Raw genomic sequence first — 17830 nt, 5'->3', positions numbered from 1 at the left:
GGTAGGACATCCCATTTGAGCGTTTCTAAGTATGTTTTGACCACTTGTGCAACATGTGGCCGAGCATTGTCATGTTGCAAAATAACTTTGTCGTGTCTATCGGCGTATTGCGGCCGTTTTTCTCGCAGTGCTCGGCTCAAACGCATCAATTGTCGTCGGTAGACATCCCCCGTAATCGTTTCATTCGGTTTCAGTAGCTCATAATACACAACACCCAGCTGGTCCCACCAGATACACAGCATAACCTTCAGGCCATGAATATTCTGCGCCGACGTCGATGTTGAAGCATGGCCAGGGTATCCATACGTTGCCCGACGTTTTGGATTGTCGTAATGGACCCACTTTTCATCGCCAGTCACAATTCGATGCAAAAAACCCTTTCTTTTGTGCCGTTGAAGCAGTTGTTCGCATGCCATAAAACGGCGTTCAACGTCTCTTGGCTTCAATTCATACGGCACCCAATGGCCTACCTTTCGGATCATTCCCATGGCTTTTAAACGTTTGGAAATGGTTGATTGATCAACTCCCAAAGTTTTTGCAACCTCTTCTTGCGTTTGAGCCGGATCTTGATCGAGCAATTCCTCCAATTCGGTATCCATGAACTTTGGCGGCGCACCCTCGCGTTCTTCGTCTTCCAAGCCAAAATCACCACTTTTAAAGCGTGCAAACCACTTCTGGCACGTTCGCTCAGATAGAGCATGCTCACCATAAACTTCCACCAAGATACGATGACTTTCGGCTGCTTTTTTCTTCATATTAAAATAATGAAGAAGAATTCCCCGCAAAAACACATTATTTGGCACGAAATTCGACATTTTCAAGTGTGGTAAAAATATTGTTGTTTACGCTTCAAATAAAAAACTTATACTGACGTTTGTGCCTTACGACAGTAGCTCTCCAATGAATGTTTGGAAATGTGGATCGATGGAATAATAATCAAGTTACGCCATCTGTTGTAAAACCGCGCGAACTTATAAATAGACCTATTAGTAAATATTTTCGAATGTTATAATCCAACAGAACGCAGAATAAAATACATAATACGTGGGCTGAAAAGTCCCGGGCCTAACATATAGTAGATGGCATTAATTTTATTGCATTCACTTCTTTTTCAGTTAGTACGAACCTTAATGAGACAGCTGTTAAAATTTCATATTATTCTACTCATTAGTTCGTCAGTATTGTGATAAGAGTGACGTTAGCAAAAATAATTTTGTGTTTTTATTTTATACCGCTTCTTGATTAATGGCTAGAAAAGTGAAATTAGAAACAACAATAAAACGATGGTTTGCTGACTTCAAACGTGGTCGTAGAGACGACGATGATGCACAACGCAGTTGACATCCATATGAGGCAATAACACCAGAAAACATCAAACAAATCCACAAAATCGTTTTGAATTATCGAAAAGTGAAGTTGCTTGCGTTAGCTGACATCGTAAAAATATCAAAAGATGGTGTTGGCTCTATATTGTATGGATATTTGACTATGAGAAAGCTCTGCTCAAAGTGGGTGCCGCTTTTACTCATTGTTGACCAAAAACAAGACAACACAAGTCAATCAAAGTAATGGCAAAACTACATTGAACTTCGCCAGATTTGGCTTCCAGCGACTACTGGCTATTCGTAGACCTAAAAAAATGCTCGCCGGTAAGAAATTTCGCTCGAATGAATTGAGGTATATTTTGAAGCAAAAGATAAATCATTCCACAAAAGTGGTTTTGAAATATTAGAGCAGTGCTTGCATGACTGCTTTGTTCTTGAAGGAAATTACGTTGATGAATAAAGCTGATTTTGAACAAAAAAACAAGTGTTTTCTTTGTTAGGCCCGGGACTTTTCTGCCCACGTGCTATGTTCTTTTTTAAATAGCAGCATATGTTTTTGCAAACACTCCTTCAAATAAATTTCTTGATTTTTGTTGCCCGTATTTTAGATTTTTAATTTTGTTTATCATTTCGATTGGCTGCTACAATATTTTTATATGATCGTAAACCTTCACTTTTGCACACTTCGTGGACGTAAAATTTGACCTGTTTTGTAGCATTTCAAAGTGAAAGTTCAGTTTTTTTCGAAATAATGAAAATGAATAATGTTTACGATGGTAATACTTTTTTGCACTGCCACCGACAAGGTTTCCTTAAACATTTTTCATAAGCCTCATGTCCACCTTTTCGATGGTAGAGATTCACAATTTCTTTGTGCTGTATGGCAGTGAAATTATCGTTGATTAAATCTTATTCTGGATGGGGAGTGTGCTTGGAAGAATTATTCTTAAATTGCTCCTTTAGACGACGCTACACCAGCCCAAGCTGAGATCTATGCTATAGGCCCATCGGCAACAACGATAAGACTAATGGACTTACCTCCAGCAAACCTTGCCATTTTTTGTTGATAGTCACGCACTGGCCTCAAAGCTTCCTCAACATCCTCTCTGCATTTCCTGCATTTGTCCGTGTTAGCAATCCCTATATTGTACGCATGTGCAGCCAATCGATTACGACCTGTTAGCATACCTATGATAGTTCTTCAGTCCCTTCGCGAGAGCGTAAGTACGAATTGAGTCAGTTTTTTGTTGTTAACTCTAGACATAACTTTTGTTGTTTTCCATGTGGTCAGAGTAGTCCACCTAGCTTCCACTCGATTTTTCATGTAGTCGTCCATTTCATTGTATATTGCATTTAGCGGTTTTGGTATGTCGGCTAGCCTTTCTGTGGCCTCCCTGCTCCGTTGAACATTTTTGGACTTCAGCTTATTGCTTTTATTGCTGCTTGACTGTCCACGTATATATTAATTGTTGAGTTCTTTCTTGTTCTTATGTAGGCTAGCTCCGCAGCTTTCCCCACAGCAAAAACTTCCGCTTGGAAAATATTGCTGTGGTCTGGCAGCTTGATAGGCTGCCTTATCCCAAGTTTTTAGCAGTAAATACCCGCTCCCACTCTTTTTAGAGTTTTAGAGCCGTCTGTATAGATGTGAAAAGTCCTACGGCCAGGCTTCATGCCTTTTTGCCATCCCTCATCTTCAATTGTAGTACCTTCTCTCCCAATTGAAGTACGGAGTCATGTAGTCCCGGCAACCTGAGCTCCACTTTCCTATTGCGCTGTGTTCGAAGGTTCTACAGGTGAATACTTCAGCAGCCACTACCCTCCTCGCGGATTTCGCTGCCAGGTTTTCCGCCATAAGGTCAAGAGGTGGCATGCTGAGTATGATTTCCAGCGCCGCCGTTGGAGTGGTTTTCATCTCTCCTGTTATGCACAGAGCAGCGAATCGTTTAATCCTTTCAAGTGGCATTAAGTATGTCAATTTTCTTGTCGCAGTCCACCATACTAAGGCCCCATACAGCAATATCGGTCTAACTAATGCCGTGTAGCACCAATGCATCAGAGAGGGTAATAGACCCTAAGTAACGCTCAGCATTCTTTTACATGCGTACAACGCATTACTAGCCTTTTTCACCCTTTCCTCAACATTGTGCTTCCTCGCTAATCTAAACTCACCTAAATCTTATTGCTCACACATGGCAGCCTTCGAACAAAAACGCTGTACAACCGACTCAAAAAACAAAATTTAAAAATACGCTAAATTCAAACAAGTCGTCTTATTAAAACACCCCCTACATATATGCACTTGCACTTAAGTGCATATCATCTGGAGTACCGAGCGCTCAACTTACTGATATTTATATATTTACTGAATGGCTTTGATATTATCGTTGATTAATTTTTTTCCAATTATGTATAAAATGTATGTATGTATGCGTATGCATAATATGAGCGTATATATGTATGTATTTTTAGGGACACATAAAACTCAAGTGTTATTACCGTAAGTATTTTCAATTAATTTTTCCTCCCTTTTTAGGTGCATTGCCGCTAGTTACGGCCACAACATTCTGTTTAAGCCCCAAATGGAAATGGTTGATAATAATATCCTACTGTTTACTATCGTTTTGGGGACTTTACAAGGTGAGTATTTATGTGCAAACTTAAATGTACATGCAACTACACTAAAAGGAAACATACAAGTCAACTAAATGTATACCTATGAAACCGGAATTCGCATATAAATGAAATTTTTATATAGAATTTTGTCTTCAGCGACTTCGTTTGTTTATAATTTTGAAGTCAGCGAACAACATACGATTAACATTATTGCATTAGTATTACAATAGTGGTCGAAAATTGATACTCTAGGAAGCTGTAGCTTAGACTTGAGCGAATTAGTGTGACCGAAATGAAATTCGAGATGGAAAAAAATGATTTTCCTAAAATTAGTGAGCTTTTAAGTTAAAATATAATCCTAGATATCTCATCTATTTATACTATTAAATGTATTATTTAGTATTATAACACCAAAAATTAGTGCATTCAGCACTCGCCGCCGTGAGTCGTTAAAAATTACTCATACGCCCCGCCCTTGCAGTTCGTATTGCGTGGCGTATGAGTGATGTGAAGTTTAGCGCTTAGTATTTGTGTTTGCCGTTTGATGTGAACTCCTCTTATATAGTTACAATTCTAATGTAATAACCGTGATTTCACTGACTACAACTTTTGATATTTTTTTGCTGCTCAGTTTTCTTCCAACGATTACACCTTTTTGACCGACAATAAGAAACTTTTGCGTAATGAGGAATTTCGGAAATATATTTTCATTGTTTTTTTTTAGAAATTTTATTATTATTGAGAAATGTTTTTCCCAAGTCTCCGTTAAAAATGCATTTTTATATTATTTTAGAAATGATTTACACTTAGTGGCTAATTTTAATATGAGTTTTTAAGTTTATTCCGTCTGCATAAGAGCCTTTTAGAAATTTATACATCTTAAAATTAGTTAAGCATCATTTTTTTTATTAATTTTTTTTCATGTCATATGTGGAATATTACTCAAATGAATATTTACAATTACTTGTACTCTTAAAATATAAAATAGAATATCAAGAAATATAGAAATGCTTCTAGTAATTCATAGTAATTATCTGACTGAAATAGTCAGAGGTAGTCAAATAATATTTTCGCCTTAAATTATTAAATCTGTAATATTTCAAAAATTGAGCTCTTCAATAATTGAGGTGAATTTTCATAGTATTCGCTATTTCACATTCTAACGCTCTTCCCAACACAGGCTCTAACTGCAAGTTCACCTTGGCAACGGCGCCTCTGCTTCGCTCTTCCCTTCACCATGCGCTCAATATTGACATTATTTCGCACTCTGGGTATATGGGTCGGTGGAAGTCGAATCGCGCTTTCGCATGTTTATCTGCAGGTGAGTGCCGGAAGTAAAAAATAAAATAAAATAACAAAATAAAAATAACTTAAGAAACAGCAAATTTAATTAAAATAAAACGATAGGAAATGACGAAAAAACACAAAAAATAAATAAAATAAAAAATATATTAAAATAATTGAAAATGGGTAAAAATTAAAAATTAAATGGGACTTAAAAAAAAATATAAATTTAGTTGAACTAAAAATAATAAAATAAAATAAAAAAACAATTGAACAAAATGAAAAACAAATTAAAAATTAAATGGGACTTAAAAAAAATCTAAATTTAGCTGAACAAAAAAAAAAAAAATTAAATAGAAAAACAATTGAACAAAAATTAACAAAAAAAGTTTAAAATATATATATAAAATAACTCTAAATTTACTTAATAAATTAAACCAAATTATACTAAATTAAAATAAATTATACTAAATAAATTACAAATTAGATAAAGTGAAATTATATTAAATCAAATAAAGTCAAATTAAATTAAATAAAACACAATCAAAAATGAAAACTTTAAATTTAGTTGTTTGTAAGACTAAGGCCTTTTAATAGTACTTCAACAGTAGTATATTCTCGTACAACTAGAATTATTTTAACATGAAATTTTCTTAGTCTAAATTTATCCACAAGTTCATTAAAAAATCAATCCAATTTATGTAACTTTTTTTTTTATTCCTTGATATCTCTTGTCAAATTAACAATAAATAGTTTGCACATGAAATTATTTATATAGTTAGATGTGAACTTACCGCTCTTAATCAGAGCATAGGGCGGAAACAAACTCAGACCAACGTGAGAGATCTTGTACAATTTTTCGAATTTCATGCCAGGAACATCTTGATTGGTATTCCGCGTGTGTTGATCGCATCCAAGTTGTTCGTGGTCGTCCTCTTCTTCTGGAACCTTGTGGACTCCATTCTAGGGCCATCTTTGCGATGTCATTGTCTTCTTGGCGTAAGGTGTGCCCAATCCAACGCCATTTCCTTTCTTTGATATCAGCTGCGATGGGCTTGCTTCGTTGGTGATAACTCATGGCCAAAATATGCGGTGAATAATGTTTCGCACGCATAAAGTAACAGTGGTTTGATGTTTGTATTGAAAATTCGCAATTTTGTTTTTGTGCTGATATGTCTTGATGTCCAGATTCGATTCATCGTGTGGAAAGCGTGGCGAGCTTTGTTTATGCGGGAACTTACATCAGCTTATGCTCCACCATTTTTTGATACTATGCTGCCAAGGTAGCAGAAGTTTTCGATGTCCTCAATTGTAACCAGCGTGCCACCCATTTCAAACGTCAGTGCGTCCTTGTTTGGAGTTTTGATACGTATAAGCTTCGTTTTTTTGAAGTTGACTCTTGGCTTGCATATAGTATTAAGTACTGCCTTAGTTCAGCGTGTGCTTCAGACAATTTGTGTGTCAAAAAGCGTATATCATCGGCATAATCCAGATCGCAGAGCTACTGATATGGGTGCCCATGAATGCCCGATGGAATATCGATATTTGTTTTTCTTATAATGTCATCAAGTACAGTGATAAACAACAGCGGCGACAACACACAACCTTGACGCACACCATTGTGAATATTGAACAACTCGCTCTTTTTGCCTTTGAAGAGTACACTGCACACAGCTCCCTCATAAAGTTCTTGAATGATGGGGACGATTTTTTCCGGTTCAAGGAAGACCAAATTGCGCGCCTGTTCAAGGTGTCAAAAGTCAAATCCACAAAGAGTAGGTACAGTGGCGCCCGCCATTCTACTGACTGCTCTATAATTATACGCAGCGTGTTAATATGATCTACACACGATCTTTTGGGGCGAAAACCATTCTGTTCGGTGCGCAATATGTTGTTGAGAACTGGGGCGATTCCCTCAAGAATGACAAATGCCAAGATCTTTATTACGGCATTTAAAAGAGTTATGCCACGAAAATTTGCACAGCGACTTAAATCGCTCTTCTTCGGAATTGATATCATTATATCAAATAAATTGAGTAAAATATAATAAAATAAATTACAAGAAAAAAATTTTATTAAATAAAAAATAAAACAAAACAAAATAAAGCAAAAAAAAAATAGAAAATTAAATTAAATAAAAATAAAAATAAAGTGGGGTAAAGTAACTAAAATGAAATTAATTAAAAAACAAAAACAAAAAAAAATTAGATAAAAAATTAAAAAAAAAAAAATAAAGTAAATTTAAATTTATTTAAATAAAAAAAGAGAAATAAAGGAAAATAAAAAACAAAATAAAAAAATTAAGTCAAATGATTAAAATTAAGTTGAATAAAACACAAAAAAAAGTTAAAATAAACAAAAAATAAATAAAATAAAGTAAATTTAAATTCATTTAATTAAATAAAGTAAAAAATAAAATAAATAACCTTATTTAGAACAAGATAAATTGTATCAAGTTAAATTAAATTAAAATTTTCATAATTTTTTTACTTTGAAAAAAATCACTTAAATACGTTTTTTTATAATTAAATTTTTTTTTAAGCAAAGTAGAACAAAGTAAAAGTATTTTTAATTAAATTCAGCAAATGAACATCAAATAAAATAAAATATAATAAAAAATGTGTTAAAAAATTAAATTAATTAAATAAAGTAAGACAAAAAAAATAACGTAATATAGAACAAGATAAAATAAATGAGAATACAGTTAAATTTTTTGAATTAAATTTAGTAAAATAAAATAAAATTTTTCTTTTTTTTTTGTACAGAATAAAATATTGTAATTAAAAATAATTAATTAAAAAAAGTAAAACAAAAAATAAAAATAACGTAATATAGTACACGATAGATGAGATGAGAATAAATTAAAACTTTCTAAATTAAATTTAGTAAAATACAATTTTGTAATTTTTTTATTATTTAATTACATATATTTTTTTTATATTTAATCAAATAATTTTTTTTTTAATCTTAAAATAAAGTAAAATAAATATAAAATAATTATACTAATAAAAACATGCTTTGAAATAACTCTACTAAACAAATAACTGAATTAGAGACAGAAAAAATCACAAAAACAAAGACTAGCAAATAAATATTTTCTACTTTCTCAACATTTTGTTGCTGCCATAGAAACTATTACAATAAATTATAATTATTGTTTTTGACTCCACACTTTTTCTCACGCATTTTGTTTTAAGTAACTTCTTCTACTCTTACTTAGTAAAGAAAGTCGGAATTTTTAACAATTATTTGCGCTATGAAAAGCTCTTTATTGTGTTTTTTTTTGTTTTTGTTCTGTCTAATATTCCAAAGTTACACGCTTTCTAACCTAACTGTAAATATGAAATGCAATTAAAAATACCAGTTATCAGTTGCACTCAGCTACTACTTTACGCTTTTTATCGAAAAATTTACGCTTGCACACTTCTTCTGTCCTTATTTTGTTCAACACTTTCACACCCAAGTTTCCGTTACTTTCCTCTCAAGAAATTTTATATGCTATGAAAATTTAGCTCTATAATCCTATACCAATAACAACTTTATTCGCTATTTGATCACTGATACGAACTATTGTGTTTCTCTGCTTCTACTCTTCTTTATACAAAAATGCTACCAAAATATTCCAAAACTAACCAAAATTCCAGTTAGAAGCAGTGAGTGATAATTGTTGTAAAATTGTTGATTGTTTTTTTATTTCGATTGGTGCGGGTTTGGTTAATGCGATATTGTTTTTTGTTTCTTTTTTGTAACTAGTTTTTGATATCGGAGTTTTTAAAAGTGTAATTTTTAAAAGTGCTCTCACATAGGCAAAATAAGCAACTAAATAGACAAGGGATTTAGACCGAATAAATGTGCGATGTAAAGAAAAATTTGCATTTTGAGACGCTAAGCCACACTACTTTAATAAGAATGGAGTATAATGGAATGGATGTAAATAACCATTGAACTGTAGCTAATAACCAGTCTTCTGGCTGGGCTGATCACTGAACAGCGTCTGCTTCGAAACAAATGTACCGCGAAAGATCACGTGTTTATAGATATAAAACTTTAACAATTTCTACTTTGTCTATCTTTTTTTGCTTTTATTTGAAATGATTCCAACTCTGGAGATACGAGAAAACAATGGAACAATGGCGCAGTTTGGGCTCTCATGAGAAGAACTATTCCGATAATTGTTTGCCAATTTCAATATTATACTTATATGCGATACCTTTGATAATATCTTCAGCCGAAGAGAACATATCTTCAGCCGAAGAAAGCATCTCTTCAGTGACAGTAATGCTATTCTGCTCTTGCAAAAAAGTAAAAGAACCAAACAGGTGGAAAAAGGAAGAAGGGGTTTTGGATTAGAAGATGATATATGAATAGTGGCTCCTTACATTCGTCGTAACCGCTTTAAGCTACTGATAAATTTCACCTGGTGTGTGGAATTTAAACTCGCAATGTCTGCAGGTGTAGCAAAAAAGTGAGAACCCAGTTTTCTAAATCTTTGCCCGAGGAGAACAGGGGAGCTGATAAAATGTGCTGAGATGGTTTCACCTCACCTTCCTTCTGCAGAAAGTACTTAAAGCAATCCCGAGCCCCACCGCATGGACACCTAATGGGCTATGTCCAGTAAGGATACCTACCAAATTCGAGAGCTGCAGCTTTGTTAGCCTTAGAGGTTTCCTCAAGCGTCCCCGAACTAGCTGTGGTCAGCAGGATCTCGCGACTTTGCACGTTTGCGCAGTAGTCCAGCGCTCTCTGAGTTGACGTGAAGCGTATCATTCTAGGAGTAGACCAGAGGTTCTCACGTGAACCTCAATCCACTCGTTTTGCGATGGAGCCGTTTCCAAGGTCCCCTGTCTAGCCAGCTCATCAGCCCAGCAGTTTCCCTCTATGCTGCTATGCCCGGAAACTCAGATGAGCTCAATATCGAAGTATTCGAATGCAATCGAGAGAGAAGTCAGGTATGCCCCGACTAAATTCGAAAGCACAGCCAACGAGCTCAAGACCCTAGTTGCTGCTTGGCTGTCGCAGTTAGAGGCAAGAGGTAAGCAACCAATCCACTGCTTCTTTAATTGCGGCTATCTCCGCTTGAAAAGCATCACAGTGATACGGAAGCCTACATTTGAACTTGATGAGAAGTTTCTTGCAGAACAATTCCCTACCAACTCTTCCGCCCAGCTTCGAGCCACTCGTAAACATGTTGCCATGCCGTGTCTCCAAATGTTGCACCTTCCCACTCCTCTCTTGAGGGAATATGAATGCGACACGGACCACTCGGACACAGCGAGGGTGTACAATGATTCAGCAGCATGGGGTTCAACTCAAAGTTTTTAAGAATACTAGAGTGTCCGTAGCTTAAGTCTAGTTTATGTGTTCGGGGCACCTCCATCTGCTTGCGGTGCGTCCAGCAGCAGTTTTCTCTGCGATGTCCACGGGTGCTACAACTAGCATAGCTTTAAGCACTAGAGTAGGAGTGGTTCGAGGCGCCCCACTGATTCCATTGAGGCAGACCTTTGCCAAATAGGCAGGATTGGATCGAGCGGAAAATCTGCACCGAAGCTTGCACCTCTGTCTTCACATCAGGTGTTTTCTCTAAATCAACCTATTTATATATTTCTTCAAAATTTACGAGTACTACTAGTGTTTTTCAAGCAGAAGTCTTTGCGATCCTGCAGGTAGGCAAAATGCTTAGGGAACGCGGGGGCGTGGGAGATATTGACATTTTCTCCAATAGTCAAGCCGCGTTTAAGGTTCTGACGGCCTTAGACAGCCCTCCAACCACATCAGGGGTAGTGAAGTCCTGTAAATCCAGGCTGAACTATGTCGGCAGACATAATAGCCTGATGCTAACATGGGTCCCGGGACACGTGGGTATCGCGGGTAACGAGACCTCTGACTCCTTAGCTAAGATGGGCTCTAAGGCCAACTTCTTTGGCTCAGAGCCCGTTTTGCCACTCCCTTCTGCGACCATCACAGCCACGGTTAGCAAATGGGTAACTACCACCCACAAGCGAGCTTGGGAGGCTAAGAGAGGCTGCAGATGGACTAAACTGATATTGCCGGTCATGTCCGATCGACTGTCGCAAACCCTTCTGTCATTAAGCAGAGGGGAGTGCAGACGGCTGGTTGGACTGATGACGGGCCACTTTCTGTGGGCGAAACACTTGGAAAGGTTGCGCATTTCAGACAGTGTACTCTGCCCAGCTTGTGAAGAGGAGGATGAGACGGCGGACCACTTCCTGTGTGTCTACCCCGCCTTCGCTCGAACCAGGTTTGAGGTATTTGGCACTGATGTGTTAAGAAGCGACCATCGTGGCTCCTTGGCACCACAAGATCTACTCAGATTTCTTCGGAGATCGGATTCTGACGACGCCATTGAGCAGAACGAGTAAAGTAAACTCCTGTAAGGAGAAGATCAAATCACTTGGCCGTGCTGGTAACACTTCTCTGTTCTGGGTTCCAGGCCATACATAGGAACGTAGTGGGAAATGAAATTGCTGATGAGCTTGCCCTCAGAGACCTCCTACCCCGTCGTCGGTACCTCCTTGATTGTTGTTAAAGGGGAATTGCATAACTTATTTCTCAGGAAAGCGCAGGAAATATGAAGCTCCATTTCTTCGTGTGCAATTTCGAAAATCTTTTAGCCCCACGTAGAAGCAGAGTTTACCATTTAATCTAAAATGCAGAAGCAGTGGGGACCTTTCAGAGAAGCGAACTCGTCCCCTTAGTATTAAAATAGCCTTTTTTGATGTTTTGAGAAAATGAATTTCAAACTTTTTGTCGAAAGTAGCTCTCACTCAAATCTCGTTATGTCTGTAAATATTTAATATTTTTTGACTGACGTTTTGACCCACTTTGTGGAACTAGAATTTGACAAAATTTTGACCACATATAAAATCGACGATGGAGAATCCAAAAATTAAAAAAAAAAAAATAGCCTATGAGCACATAGGCTATTGTTATACTAAGGGGACGAACTGATGATCACTTTCTCTGTGAATTCCGGGTTTGGCAGTCAATGGGTGCTGCTTTCTTCGACAGCCTGGGACAACTGAAATCCCCTCAATGTTCTCTCTTACATCAATAGCTCTGGTTGGCTGGAGATGTCTGCTCGTTGGAGGTCTCATAATGGTATCAAAACGGCGCTTTAGTGCTACTTGAGGAGTGCCAGTCTGGGCGTCTCCAATTTACTTACCTTTCCTTGGCCAGCTTTATATTTATAATAAAATTTATATCAAAGCATTGTGGCTTAACAGGTGCTAAAATCACTGCTCGCAGTAAGCCGAAAACGATAGCAAACAGTAACAACTAATAGCAGCCCATTTGGAAAACTTGGCCGCTTACTTACGAATTTTACGCTAAATCACTTCAAATTGCTGTCAGCAGACTTTTCTTTTTGCACGCACTTTACTTTTCTTTCGACTTTCTTCAATCTACCCGTCCGAGGCTGAGTAAACTTTTAGCATTTCCAATAAAAGGCGCGAAGGCAGCAATACAAATAAAATTGTGATTAAATCTATGCGCAAATCTGAACCCGCATGCCGCGTACCCAATGCAGCAAAAGCACAGGCATCTAAACAATTGCTTGCGTAGTAATTCAGGTCATAGACGCAATTAATGCAACACACGCCAGCCGACGTGCTAATGTGACCGCCGGACGTGCTCATGGCGCTATACCGGCATTTACAACCTCGGGCATAGCGTACGCGACCCTTTTGGGCAAACTTTTCTCAGTCACAACTACACACAAGCACGCACGCACGCTTGATTATGTATGAATCGAAAATAGGCTTCTATTTGCTTGCTTGTGTGTGTGTGATAGCACTTTTAAAAATTAATTAAAAACTCCAAATTATGGCTTTGGTGATTAGTTATTCACAACTAAATAATTCACTGGTTGTTTGTTGTTATAATCTGTTGTAAAATAACCATAAAATAATGCACACTTAAATTTCCCTCTGTTCCAACAGGATGGCGTCTCCATATTGGGTGGCGCTATAGGTGCAATGCGTATACCAGAAAAGTGGTTTCCGGGCGTTGTGGATTTCTATTTGAATTCTCACAATATTATGCATGTGTTGGTGGTGGTAGCGGTATACTCCATGCATAAGGTCAATTTATTTTGCATTTACTTAATATTCGTACTTAAAAATGCTTGCAGCTTTAAGAAATTATAATGTTTGTATGTATTTTACTCCTGAAACAGGCAACTATAAAAGACTTTGAGTGGATGTCGGCAACGAATTGCAATGCTACTGCAAGTGACACCGTCGAAACAATAGATACTACTTTTACCTCAAATGTGGAACTATGACCTCTTAACATTCAAAAGCGTGAATTAAAGGATTATCACACAGTAGCTATTTATTTCAGTGCAACTATATTGAATTGTTAAATCTAGAACGCCTGACAGTATGCAAATTAAAAGAAAAAAAAGTATTTAATGTTTTTGCAATAAAAAATACGTAACATTTAGTTAAAAAAAAATATATATAGTTAAATTAAAAAGTGCTTATGTAGAGCGTGGGAAGTATGTAAAATATTGACGCGATTTTTACTTAAAATTGTTGCATAGCCATAACTATGACTAAAGTGCACAGTGGGCGAAGCAACCCAGCCTTTCAACTTCCTTTGCGCTAATTTTATTGCGCTACATTGAGAGAATTTTTTTCTTTCTAAAAGTTAGAAGTGCGGCTGTGCCAGAAAAAAAAAGAACCGGTTTTTTTCTTGTAACTTCAAGATATTGGGTAGTCGAAATAGTCTTTTCGTATTTTGTCAATAGATGTCGTTGGAGTCATCTATCTCCAGTGCTACCAATCACATTGTGTCATATCATATGGTGTTAGAAAGGTGACATTTTAAGCTTCATTTTACCAAAAAAAAATTTAATTCGGAGAAGTTGAAAAAAAGTTATAGCTGTTCAAAAATGAGTGAAAATAATGAAGAAACTCGCTTTATTTTGAAATTTTTGTATAAAAAAGGGAAGAATGCCACGCAAGCCACCAATGAAATGTGTGAAGTTTGCGGAGACAATGCTGTATCAGTTCGTGTAGCACAACAATGGTTCGCTCGCTTCCGTTCTGGAAATTTTGATGTGAAAGATGCACCTCGCTCCGGTCGACCTATCGTTGAAAAAGTCGATGAAATTATGGAAAAGATTGACCAGGACCGTCACATAAGCTGCCATGACATCGCCAAGGCACTAAACATTCATCCACAAACGGTTTGAACCATTTACAAAAGGCTGGTTACAAAAACAGAAGCTCGATGTTTGGGTACCACATGAATTGTCTGTGAAAAATTTAATGGACCGTATTAACATCTGCGATTCTTTGCTGAAACGAAATGAAATCGAACCATTTCTGAAGCGAATGGTAACAGGAGACGAAAAGTGGATCAAATACGACAATAATGCGCGAAAAAGATCATGGTGCAAGGGTGGTGAAGCTCAACAAATGGTCGCAAAGCCAGGATTGACGCCTCGAAAGGTTATGCTGTGTGTTTGGTGGGATTGGAAAGGAATCATCCACTATGAGCTGCTCCAGCCTGCTCGAACGATTGATTATTTACTGTCAACAACTGATGAGATTGAAGCAAGCAATCGAAAAAAACGGCCAGTGCTGATCAGCAGAAAGGGCGTCGTCTTCCATCAGGACAACGCTAGGCCACACACATCTTTGATGACTCGGCAAAAACTGGGAGAGCTTGGCTGGGAAGTTTTGATGCATCCGCCATATAGCCCTGACCTTGCACCATCGGACTACCATTTGTTTTGGTCAATGCAGAACTCCCTTAATGGAGTAAAGTTGGCTTCAAGAGAAGCCTGTGAAAATTACTTGTCGCAGTTTTTCGCCGAGAAACCACAAAAGTTTTACACTGATGGAATAATGTCTCTAAAAGAAAAATGGCAAAAGGTGGTCGACCAAAATGGTACATATTTGGTTTAATAAAGTTCATTGTAAATATAAAAAAAAAATAGTTGAAGTTTGATTAGAAATACGAGAAGAGTTTTTCGACTACCTAATATATTTCGTGCTGCTCTTTGCTGTGTAATAGTCCCACTCAAGGGCTACGACGCCAGTGCTAACTCAGGTTAGTGCCGTTCGAAACTTTCCCGTAAAAGCAATCAAAGAACAATGAGTGAGAAGTACGTGAAAGCGTTTTGAGACGGTATTTTTACGTACGCATTCGAAAGGGCCGAAATTATCTTAAGCCGCGGCTAAAAAAGTCATTAAAAAATCAAAAAAAATTATGGTGCTGCGGAATCAGCGGTATAAAGTGTACAAAAATGTTGATGACTTTTCCGAGCGCGGCTGCAAGCGAGTGACGACAAAAAAAGCAGAATAAAGTGATCGTACAACCTTTTAAGCGGGACACTCATTTGTGACCACGCCAAGCACGATGAGTGGTTAAAGAAAAGTTAAAAGAAAATTGATGTGAGTATCAACACCATCGAATAACGACTAAAGAAGACGAGCATATCCTACCGTCCCACATCATCAAAAACCACTGCTCTCAGAAAAACACATTGAAAAACAACAAAATATAAAAATTGGCGTTACAGTAGTGAACTGTCGCTCTCAGTCTCCAGACGCCTACTCCATCAAAAATGTGTGAGGAACTAAGGAAATGCATCTTGTCGGAAGGTCAGTCCATGATTTAAAGCAATTCGTGTGTCAAGTTCGCAAAATCTAGTCCTGTTTGTCGACGACGAGCTACGCAGAAACGCTGGTTCAAAGATGCCAGGCTATACTCGACAACGGTATAGAGTTCCATAGTTTTACGGTTGTTAGAAAATGCGCTCTTATTCCTTGTATGGAACAATGAGATTCAATGTTTGGTTGCACTGGCAGTGTTTCAGAGTCAACAAGCATCATTTTCTGCCGCACCATTTTTTTTATGTGGTAATTGAGTTTACAATGAGTTTAGTTCAGTGTCGAGTTTTAAATCTGCTGAGGTTAAGGATTGATTGCCTCTATCTTTGTACATTCTAGATCAATGAGTCCTTTCGATTGCCGCACGCCCGTTTGGGCTCTCCAGTTCTCGATTAAGCCGCGTTGTTCGCGCTTACGTAAAAAGGCACTTTTTAAGCTGGTGTTTAACCCACAGAAAGGTTGAGAACCGATGAAGGGAGTGTTTGGATCCCTTTTTGCTTCGTGCCTCTCATGTCCCAGTACCCATATCAGAGTAACAAAGTTACATGATGCTAGAGTTTCGAGAATTTTAAGACATTCCCCGACCAACCTTGATTGAAATGAGATGCTATCTAGTGATTTTAGAGCTGCTTGAATATCAGAGAGAATGTTGATATTGACTCCACGGGCGCCTCAACGAAGACACTCCCTCGCACATAGCGTTAACGCATGGACCTCCACCTGAAGAGCGGAAGTCGTTTTTCCCATTGCAATTGCCTTCTTGAAGTGTGGTCCGACAAATCCAGCCTCGGCAGTGCCGTCTTCCAATTTAAGCCCATCACAGGAACCCATGTTGCCTTTGGGTGAAATGACTCAGCCATCTCTGTCAACTACTTTGTAAAGGATTTTATCGCCGCCTGGCTATCAGTAAATATGTGGGCATCATCTGCCGAAGACTAAAGGAAATCCCCAAATGCTCGAGGGTATGACGACAAAAAATAAACAACACCATGGTCGTAGCACAAGCACACAATGCCCATTCGTTGATCATGTACGAATACGTATATTAAATACTTGCGAAAGTACGTCGCGATTCTGGCACTTCGGTAGAGAGGTCTGGTTTCACCGATTCGTGCGTATTTAATTACTTTTTGATAAATTGAGGGTGTTTCATTATGAAATTCGCACAGGTTACAGAGCAGGTTTTCAAAATTTTTTTTTTTTTATTTGTTCACTCCCCTCGGGAGCATAGGGCCTCGATAAGACTCAGTCTTGCGTTGGTTTCGTTAATCTATTTTGATTTCTGACAGAGTAACCTGACGCTACCAGTCCTAAGTAGTGCCCACCTATCGTTGCTTAGGAACAACGCCTTCTTACTGCTTAAAGCGCCATCTGTGTTTCACATTTTTCAGCCAGAAGGAACGCACAGATGGTTCGCTAAATTTGGTGTGTCAGCGCTGTTGCCGCGGTAGCCCGCCTCCTCTTGCTGGCGCCACTGAAGCAATGTGTAACTGTATGTTTTTCTTTGTTTTTTGCTTGTTTTAGCAGCCGCAATGCAAATAATGCACTGACTATTGTGCGGGAGTAAAGATTGAAAGGATAAGTTTTTAGGGTTTAGGAATGCGATTTTTTTTGTTTTTTAGAAACGGGGAAAGTCGATAAATTTGGAAAAGTACGATTTCAAAAATAACACAACAAAATTTTTTTGACAGCTCCAAAAATTAAAAAAAAAATTTTTTGACAGCTCCAAAAAATTAAAAAAAACAATTTTCTTTACAGCTCCAAAAAATTAAAATTAAATAAATAAAAATTTTTTTTTTTTTTTAATTTTTGGCAAATTCAAAAAAATAATATGTATACTTTTTTCCGGAAAAATTAAAAAACAAAATTCTGTCTTAAGAAAAAGCTAACACTTCAAATATCTAAGCCGTAATTTTCAATACTGAATAAATCTTAAATGAATTAAAGTTAAAAAATCAGAGTATT

General features: G+C 37.2%; 1 protein-coding gene across 2 annotated transcripts in view; it reads left to right on the top strand.

Moving 5' to 3' along the window:
• The window catches only part of LOC128855895 (uncharacterized), a 78847-nt gene extending 61236 nt beyond the window's left edge, over positions 1-17611 (top strand). For both annotated transcript variants that reach the window (XM_054091122.1, XM_054091123.1), the window contains 4 exons: positions 3859-3962; positions 5119-5259; positions 13181-13321; positions 13417-17611. In XM_054091122.1, coding sequence (XP_053947097.1) covers positions 3859-3962; positions 5119-5259; positions 13181-13321; positions 13417-13524 — 494 coding nt within the window. In that variant the 3' untranslated portion in view covers positions 13525-17611. The remainder of the gene's footprint in view (positions 1-3858; positions 3963-5118; positions 5260-13180; positions 13322-13416) is intronic.
• The last annotated feature ends 219 nt before the right edge of the window (positions 17612-17830 follow it).

Source organism: Anastrepha ludens, chromosome 2 (genome assembly GCF_028408465.1).
Source record: "Anastrepha ludens isolate Willacy chromosome 2, idAnaLude1.1, whole genome shotgun sequence".
In the NCBI taxonomy this organism is placed as follows: Eukaryota; Metazoa; Arthropoda; class Insecta; order Diptera; family Tephritidae; genus Anastrepha; species Anastrepha ludens.
Note: the sequence above shows the minus strand (reverse complement) of the source record. Positions and strands in the feature narration are given on the sequence as shown.